This window comes from Condylura cristata, unplaced genomic scaffold, assembly GCF_000260355.1.
Source record: "Condylura cristata isolate star-nosed mole 26May11 unplaced genomic scaffold, ConCri1.0 scaffold00015, whole genome shotgun sequence".
In the NCBI taxonomy this organism is placed as follows: domain Eukaryota; kingdom Metazoa; phylum Chordata; class Mammalia; order Eulipotyphla; family Talpidae; genus Condylura; species Condylura cristata.
Genome location: NW_004567116.1, coordinates 46,084,987 through 46,094,641, shown reverse-complemented (window position 1 = coordinate 46,094,641; position 9,655 = coordinate 46,084,987). Strand labels below are relative to the sequence as shown.

At 35.2% G+C, this 9,655-nt stretch overlaps 1 protein-coding gene across 1 annotated transcript in view; it reads right to left on the bottom strand.

The window, feature by feature from the left end:
- ANKRD42 (ankyrin repeat domain 42) overlaps positions 1-9,655 on the bottom strand; it is a 51,951-nt gene that overhangs the window by 22,341 nt on the left and 19,955 nt on the right. Inside the window, exons 7-9 of the mRNA XM_012725218.1 lie at positions 6,839-7,039; positions 3,551-3,676; positions 4-25 (exon numbers count right to left, since the gene is read on the bottom strand). Coding sequence (XP_012580672.1) covers positions 4-25; positions 3,551-3,676; positions 6,839-7,039 — 349 coding nt within the window. The remainder of the gene's footprint in view (positions 1-3; positions 26-3,550; positions 3,677-6,838; positions 7,040-9,655) is intronic.

Sequence of the window (9,655 nt, the reverse complement as noted above, 5' to 3'; positions counted from 1 at the left end):
CACTCTATGTGGCCTTGTCCAGCAGCTATAAAAACAACAAAACAGAAAATATGCAAAAAATAATTAGTAGTAGTAACAATTTTCTAAAATTCTTAAAGTACTATCAAAGAGCAGGTTCATAAATACTCATCCTTGCAATAGCATTCAAAAATTGGGCAGATATTATTTCCTCTGTCACTTATTCATTTATAAGATAAATATCCAATCAAATGTGATCATTTGGTCACAGTACTATATAGGGAACATAAATATATAAAAAGTATAGGTCAGAAAGGTTATTTACTTCACTTACACAAATAGAAGGTAATAGATTTGAAACTAGAACATAGGAATTTCTAAGCCTTAGACTGTGTCCATCCATTGCTATCTATATTTCATGACCAGTCTTATGTCAGACCAGAATGTGAACACAATCCAGTCAGAGGAACCTACATTGACCTAGAGTATTGAATTCTTACATAAATAGCTTCTTTCTCTGATCCTCACAACTCAAAATTTACTCGAGCTACACCCTCCTAAGCTATTTACCACCCTCCGAACAAATGTCCTCAGAACATACATGTTCAATATAAATGTTCACCTCCTCAACTCTGTCTTCTCAGATAGTGCTTACCATTCAACCATGTGTTCATCTAACTTCAAATGTCAAATGTCAGTTGAGTGAATTAGTCCATACTAAGTCCAACTCAAGACCCAGGAAAACTTTGGTACAAAAAAGCAGATTTACAAGATCTGAGTTTAGATTTGCTTATTATTGAAACTGCACAACAAACGACAGAACAATATATGTCTTGATGATGTAAACTTGGTCAAAAAATCAGATCACTCTGAACCGCATTTCCTTACCTTTTAGAGAAGATTTCACTTTTATAAGGAGAGTACACTGTTGCTTCATAAAATTAAAGATTAAATGTGATTAGTTATATAACCTGTTAAATGTCATATAGGCATAAGGCATTATCACTAAATTCCCATATACATTTCCTCAGTAATTTATCCCTTCGCAATTTCTGTCCTTCAATTGCTACTGTAGAATTCCTGTTGCAAGCAGTATAACACTCAAATACTTATTGCCATTAATTATATCCTGACTCATAAAATTATATTCTTGCGGTCCCTCCCTGGTGGCGCAGCGGGTTAAAGCACAGCACTGAAAATCTAAAGCCGCTTCCGCATGAGTCCAATTCCCGCCTGCCCCGGAGGTGACCACATGGTGTGGCAGACCTCTCCTGACCCGCCGGCTGCTCCCCTCAGCATTGTACTTCGTCGATCTGCCTGTTCTGTTCCCCACTCTGTCTATGGTGAAGCCTCTCACCGCCCCTGAGCCTCTGTCCTGTACCCCAGTTCTGTATGCACAAATAAATAAATCTTAAAAAAAAATTATATTCTTGCTTGTGGAGTATGTAAAAAGTATGTAGCTCCTCAACAGTAAAGTCTAGATCTTATACTGTCTCCATAGTGTGAGCACACAATTAAGGCTAAATATATACATATTTCCTCTGTAAAATGAAGGAAAGAACAGGAACTTTTGTATGTCTTTGGGGCCTTAAAAAGTGAATCTACTTTCAGTTCTGGCAACAGAAATGAGAAAACAAAGCAGATCCACTGATGAAGCAACACCATCATCACTATAGCTTGCCAGCTAGCCTATGTAAAGTCTCTAAGAACTCTTATCCTGCCTCTATTTCACAACTTGACTTAACCACTTGTCAAACTCAACAGTTGAGTCCTGAAGAGCCTATCTTTTATTATTTGTCTAAACAATATCTCATGTAGAAATACATATACAGAAATATATAATAAAATGGGGACTTTGCTGCAGGACGCCATATTTTGAATCTGTATTTTTGACATTTCAAGACTCCCCTCCATCCACAAAATCCATGGTGAAGAGTTTAATCCCTAGACAGCTTGCGAGATAGATGGAGCAAGATTTTCTAAGTCTAGAGTACAGAATTTACCACTTTGGAGATCTTTCTATGTACAGAAGGAATCCCCTCTGTACTCCTCTCACTCCCACTCCATTCGTTTACCTTCTTTCTTGTAAAACTGTGGCAGACAGGTGCTTACATTCTATACCTGAGTACTTGAGGTACATTATGAACTAAGCAAACTCTAATGACTAAGCTGAAAACCTAACAAAAAGTGATTAAAACTGAAAGTTCTGTATGCACAAATAAAATAAATCTTGAAAAAAAAGAAAAAACTGAAAGACTTTTTTATGAAATAAAGTCCAGTTCCACTCATGACTATATTAACAAGTCTCCTGTATTTTTACTTTTACAAAAATTACCTGGTATCATACCAGGTATGATACCATGAAGAAACTTTTTTTTTTTTTAAGATTTATTTATTCACACAGATCTGGGGTACAGGTCAGAGGTGCAGGGGCAGTGGGAGGCTTCACCAGACATAGAGTGGGGAGCAGAACAGGACTACCGAGGAAGTACACTATGAGGGGAGCAGCCGGCGGGTCAGGAGAGGTCTGCCAAGCCATGTGGTCACCTCTGGGACCAGAGGGGATCAAACTCATGTGGAAGTGGCTTTAGCTTCTCAGTGCTGTGCTTTAACCTGTTGCACCACCAGGGAGGGCCCACCATGAAGAAACTTTTAACTTAACATTACAAATGAGTCAAAATGGAAATTTCAGATGCAGTAGCTTAAAGATTTGGATTTTTATTTTCTCAATAAAAGATTGGCAAGAATAAGTCTTAATGTATATTGTCCCAGAACTGAGTTGACAATTTGACAAAGTCTGATTTTAAAATGAACAAAAAAGCAATTAATATTTTAGAATTCTATATAAAGGTAAGGAGAAAAAGATGACAGACATCTGGAAAATGTGTTCAAAACGACTATCCAATGATACTTCTATGGAAGTAAAAACATTTTTGTAGCATATAGGTCTAAAGAAGAAAATTCTGCTCCACCTTTTAGGTGTTTCAATCTTAGTATAAGCAGGTCATTTTTTGATAAAAGAATGTTAGAACTAAGAACTTTTCAATTAATAAACTTCACATCTTAACTAATGTGACAATGTCACAAGAAAATTTCTATTGGGATTACCCTCAAAATAATAATATGTGGGTATTTGACATCAGAAAAAGATTATCACAGTTAATTAAAACTTAAGCACTATGTATGCTATATAAGATAGACTTACAGGAAAAATTTAAACATTTTTAGGTTTTTTTTTTTTTTTAAAGATTTTTGTACAATCACAAAGAGGGTACAGGCCAGATACTCAGGGGCGGTGAGAGGCTTCACCAGAGACAGAGTGGGAGCAGAACAGGCAGATCAGACGAAGTACACTGCTGAGGGGAGCAGCGGGCGGGTCAGCAGAGGTTTGCCACGCCATGTGGTCACCTCCAGGGCAGGCGGGAATCGAACTCATGCGGAGATGGCTTTAGCTTCTCAGTGCAGTGCTTTAACCTGCTGCGCCACCAGGGAGGGCCCATTTTTAGGTATTTTTGATAATTATTTTAAACAGAAAATAAATGAGCAGCAATGTGTAAGGACACAACAAAAGGAAGCAAGAGCCATAACTCACCTTTATGCATTGGAGTGGATCCATTACTATCACGTTCATTAATATTGATTACTCCATCTTCTACTAATTTTTTAAGCATTTCCAAATCACCTTTAAAGGCAGCCACATGACCTGGAAATGCTAAAGCTATGGATAAAAAAAAATCAGCCTTTCAGTAAACAAATAAGTTCTTTCTTTCTTCCTGCCTTAAGCAATCACACATTTCAGGTTCAATATTATCTCAAATATGAAACTGTTATGTTAGAATTAGTTTCTTTGATAAAATAACAATGAAAAGAGAATCATAAAATGGGATTATCATTAACTGTGCAGCCCTTCTACCTCTTATAACATCAAATGTACAAGGACTGCACAGTTAATGATAATCCCATTTTATGATTCTCTGCTGTATTCCCTTTTTTCTTTGTGGATGTTTTACCATATTCTTGGTTTCAAATCCCTGGCCACTTCTTCTCTTTTTGCAAGGAAGTGAAGAAAGCTAACTGAAAGCAGATAAGAAATTATGTATCTGTGTATACAGGTGTGAGTGTACCTGACCTAGCACATAACAGATACTTGACAAAATATTTTGAAAATAATGACCATACATATTGAGGCTTTACTGAATGCTAGGCTTGATTGTTAACACTTACGTTACCTCCTTTACCTTTTTCACAGTGTTGAGCTACAGTTATTCTTACCTTTACATATGGCGATATCCTAGAATAGGGAAATAGTATTTTAAAAAGAACGAAGTTGCTGACTTACACTAACTGATTCTAAGTCTTATTAATAGGCTACAGCAATCAAGAAGACACTGTATAATGACAAACAGACATACACATTAATAAGAATGCAAAAGTCAAAATGCATTTATATGCATACAGGCAACTAATTTTTGACAAGGTTGCCAACATATTTCAGTGGGTAATGAGAAAGCTATCCAAAAAACGGTGCTAGACAACTGGTTATATGTAATAAAGAAACAAAAATAAGTTAAATCAACATGTAATTTCATTCCATACATAAAATATAACTTGATGTAGATCAAAGATTTGAACTAAGAACCTAAAAACCATAAAATTTCTGTAAAATATGGAAGAGTGAATATCTTGCTGGCTTTGATGGCAAATATTTAAAAAATAAGTCACAAAAACTGCCTTGTAAAATAATTTACACTTTATCAAAATTTAAAACTTTCACTATTAAAAGACACTAAGAAAACAAAAAGGTAAGCTTTAATGGAATATGTGCGATACACATATTGACAAAGCAAAGAGCTATTAAAATTGTTCAATAATTGAACAGATACTTGAAAAAAGAAAAAACCACAATAAAACACACTATATATATTAAAATGGCTAAAATGAAACTGATTCTAGCAAGTGTTTCTAATTCTATTAGAAAATTCAAACTAATATGTCATAGCAGGAAGTATATCAGTAATTTTGTATGGTGAAGGAAGAGATGAACTGCAAAAGATGTTATGGAAAAATCTTGAGTAATAAAATGACTTGCATCTTGACTGTGATGGATGACTTATGAGTATATACACATGGCATAACACATCAAATTGCACATTTTAAATGAATATAATTTATAGTATCTAAACTATACTTTATAATAAAGTTGGCTTCCTGGGATGAGGAGAAGGATGTCATAGTCAAAGTGAACAAACAATTCCAGTATACGAAAAGTTATAGCAGATAAAATTAACTAAGAGTAAAATAAACTGTTATAAAAAAAATTAACTAGGAGTTAGTACCAAAACTATATAAAGAACTCATCTAGTGGGGAAAAAAAAAAGATAATTTTTAAAAGAGGAGAAAGTATAGGTAGCCAATTCATTAGAAGAGGAAACTACAGTAACTTTGCAAAAGGATGTTAAACCTTATTAGCAATCAAGAAAATGCAAAACAAAACATAAAGCTTTCATTCCCAACCAATTAGCAAAAAATTACCAGAGGAAAAAGTCTGATAATACTGAAAATTATTTATATAAATTTTCAACAAACACTACTGTGAGAATTTAAACTTCTACAATCACTTTGATAAAGAGGGTAGCAATGCCCATTAATATTGGAAATGGGCGTACCCCACAAAGCAAAACCCAAAGCAGGCTTTCCAACTATTTACCAAAGCAGAGCCCTTAATACTACTTCAGAAGACAGTCAGTACGTAAGCAAGTCTCATTCAGCCATCCACATGTTCCACACAAACATTTTCTATATGGGCTAAGTGAAAAGTAGGGAAAGACTTCTAGAAAGAAACTTATAGAATCTTTGAGTAAGAGAATAAACTCTTCTATAAATAGGAAATTCTGAAATTAGTGATCTAAGTGTACCTAACAAGATATGTGCAAGAACATTCATTATCACAATGGTTATAATAATGAAAATTATAAACAATGTAAATATTAAATTGGAGAATGGGTAAATAATGGTTTTTATAAATTTAATACTACACGAACATTTAAAAAGAACCAAGTAGAATGTATTTGTCAACTAATAAATCTCAAAAATCATTCTGTGAACAATGCAAATCATAAAGGATATATACTGCTACCATTTCTATAAAGCTTTAAAAGACAATTTCAAAGACTGTTATTCACTAATTTCAGTGGTAATAGAGCTGCAGCTAGGTTGAGGCTTCAGCTAGGTACTGACTTTTCCGAGATTCTTGAAAGCACATATGACAGTGTGACTACACACATGCCAGTGGAACACTGACTAACTGTTAAGAGCAAATTCCACCTTGGCAATCTCTGCCCACACACACCTCCTACTGGATTAGCACCCACTGGAGAAAGCTGGAAAGATAACAGGTCCAGATGCTTGCTTGGAAAAGATTCATGCTCGAACCCAGGCTACCATGTAAAAAAATAAACTTCTACATAATTTAGATCACTGAATTTCAGAATTTCCTAATTATAAAACAGTTTACTCTCTTACTCAAAGACTCTAAAAAACAATACTGCATATTTTTGCAGTATTTCAAAAATTTTCAAAATAAATTTCAAAAAATGAAATGAAGCCTAAAATAATGGTTACCTGAGGAAGAAACGGAATGAATGATATTAGGGAAGAAATCTAAGGAGTCTCAACTCTATCTATAATACTTCTTAAAGCCAGTGGCATAACCAGTGTTATTATATTATTCTCTATATACTTCTCCCTAAAATATTTCATAATAAAGAAGAAAATATGGATCAATACATAGACATACAAACATGTGTCCTTTAACTTCTTTCATTTACTTTTCCACTTATTCTACTTTTTCATGTTAAAGCATATCAGAGTGATAACTTACTTTCCTTATATTCTGGATCACTTTCTTCAAGTTCAGCCCCCTGGATAAATTGTAAAATGTTCTGTTTAAAGAACCTCTGGGCCAAGTCCAACACATTTTCTCCATTATCATTGAAGGCTTTTAAAGCTTCTGTTGAACAACTCATTCTACTGAGTAGGAATTTAAAACAGTGAAGGTGGCCCTCCATGGCTGCTAGGTGAACTGTGAGAGAAAAGGAGGTTAGTTTGTAAAGTGACAATAAAATAACTTGAAAAAAGTAATATACTGGCTCTAATCCTTGGGAGATGACTTTATCTGTCCTATATAACAGGGACTTACTCAGAGGAAGGATAACAGTTCCCTATTCAGTCAGCCTTCTAGTCATGCCAAAGAAGTAAACTATGGTTTGACAGTGACATTTGTCATGACTGTACAAAGCCAGTTTCTAGGCCTAAAGACCAGGCCCCAGAAAATTATCTTGGGAATTAAAATCACAATTATACAGTTTATAGTTATGTGAGAAAATGTTCACTATGTAAGACAGATTAATGAGGGAAGGAAGGAATGAAAAGTTTAATAGTTTTTAGAAAAGTGGAAGAATTATTCCAAAATACTTACTATACGACAATGAGTAATGTTATTTTTCTCACTATAAATTGCTCATTTAAATTTATAAATTTGTTTTTACATAATATTTGTTTCATTATAAACAGTCAGACTAGATGAAAACTACATATTAAGCACACTTACCTGTATCACCGTTTCTGCCAGAAATCCTTGGAAATTATAAAAACAGTAATTTTTAAAGTTATAAAGGAATTAAAAAAGATATGAAGGACAAGAAATGTTAAGGAATCCCAGAAATAAAATACATTGAGTCACACTGAGGGAGAGCCACAACTCAAAATCTGTAAAAACTAGGAATAGTTTGGGGTGCTTCAAGCCTACAGGCACACAGCGCAAGAGAGTGACTTTACAACTACAGAGAAGTGAGTATTTGGAAAGTAAGCCAAAACATATATAAATCTTAACTTTGGAGATGTAGAACAGTCCCCTATGGCCAACAAAACTCAAGAAGAAAGACACAATATCCAAAAGATAAGTTGCTAGCACCTATCTCTCTATACTCTACACTGAATCTCCCATTATAAAACTGCCTTGAACCTTCAGAATCCTCTAACAGCTTAGTCATTGTACACACATCTTACAGGAATTTCTACCTTAACATGTGAAAAGCTGAACTTCTTACCCATCTTGCATACATTTCATTACATGGTCTTCCCAATTTCGATTGGTAGAAACTCACTCCTTTCCATGTAACTCAGGTCAAAAACTTTGAAACTACCCATTACTCCCCTTTCTGTTACTCCTATATCTATCAGTCAGCAAATCTTATTGACTTTAACGCCTTTTTGTTTGTTTGTTTTTAAGATTTATTTATTTATGCACACAGAACTGGGGTATAAGCCAGCGGTGCAGGGATGGTGAGAGGCTTCACCAGAGACAGAGTGGGGAGCAGAACAGGCCAACTGAAGAAGTACACTGCTGAAGGGAACAGCAGGAGGGTCAGGAGAGGTCTACTGCACCATGTGGGTCACGTCTGGGGCCGGGAATCGAATTCACACTGAAGCAGCTGTGTTCAGCTTGCAGTGCTTCGTCCTAACCCGTTGTAGCACCAGGGAGGGCCTGCTTTAACTGTTTGTTTTTTTTTTAAGCTTTGCCAACTTATCCCTACTTCCTCTACTCTTCAGCCTCCTGGTGATCATCAATTTTGCTTAATATGAAGCAGTATTTATCTATTTCTCTCTCTGAGTATATCCCTTACATGAAGACTTCAAGTTCTATCTCCAAAATACACATAGATCACATTAGTTCTTCCTATCTCTGCTTTTTCTACTCGGGCACACCCAAAAGGTAGTTTATTGCTTCATCAGGCTCCTAACTGCTCTAGGTCTACCCTGCTACCTTTTTATCCTTACTACAGCCTATTATAAACATAAGAGCCAAAACACCCTTCTTAAGCAGTCCAATCATGTTACCTTGTACTCAAAACTCTCTAATGACAATGGTTTCCTCTCTCACCTCACCATCTTTTACTCACTCCACTTCTGTTCCAACCACACTGAATTCTATGTGTTATGTGCTGTTATTCAAATGCTCTAGGCACCCATCTGCCTCAGGGGCTTTACACCTGCTGTTTCCTCTTCCTGAAACGTTCTTCCCCAGGGTATTTACCATAATACTGTGATTGCTCTATCCAATCCTTGAGGTCTCTATTCAATAGTCACCTCCTCCATGAGGGCTTCCCTAACCACCCTTTTTTAAAACTTCACCCCCTAATCCTCTCTATTTTCCCTTTCTACTTTGCACTTACCCAAATACATTTTTCCATTTAATGTAGTATGTTTTGATCATTTATTTTATCTGTCTCTAGGACCTTTTGTATCCTTTATTTTCTGTGACATCCCCAGCATCTACAATTGTGATTAAAGCATAGTAGGTGCTCAGAAAATAAGTATAAAGTAAAAAAGAAGAAGAAGAAGAAGGTTTGCATACAAGCAGTTTAATTCTGAGGCCACAATTTTAAATTTTAATTACTATATTTTATGCATTTTGGGAGTTTATGTGTTTTTTTTAATTATTTCTATTGCCCTAATGATGATTTACAACACTGTATATGCTACATGAAGTTCAACTTCTACCAGACTTAACATAAATTACTTCAGAATTAACACATTTGATCAGTAAGTAAAACTTTAAAAGCAAAGGAGTGATAGCTCCTCTTTATAGGACAAGGAACTCACCATTTAGAGGTGATAGAGGGCCCACCCTGGTGGT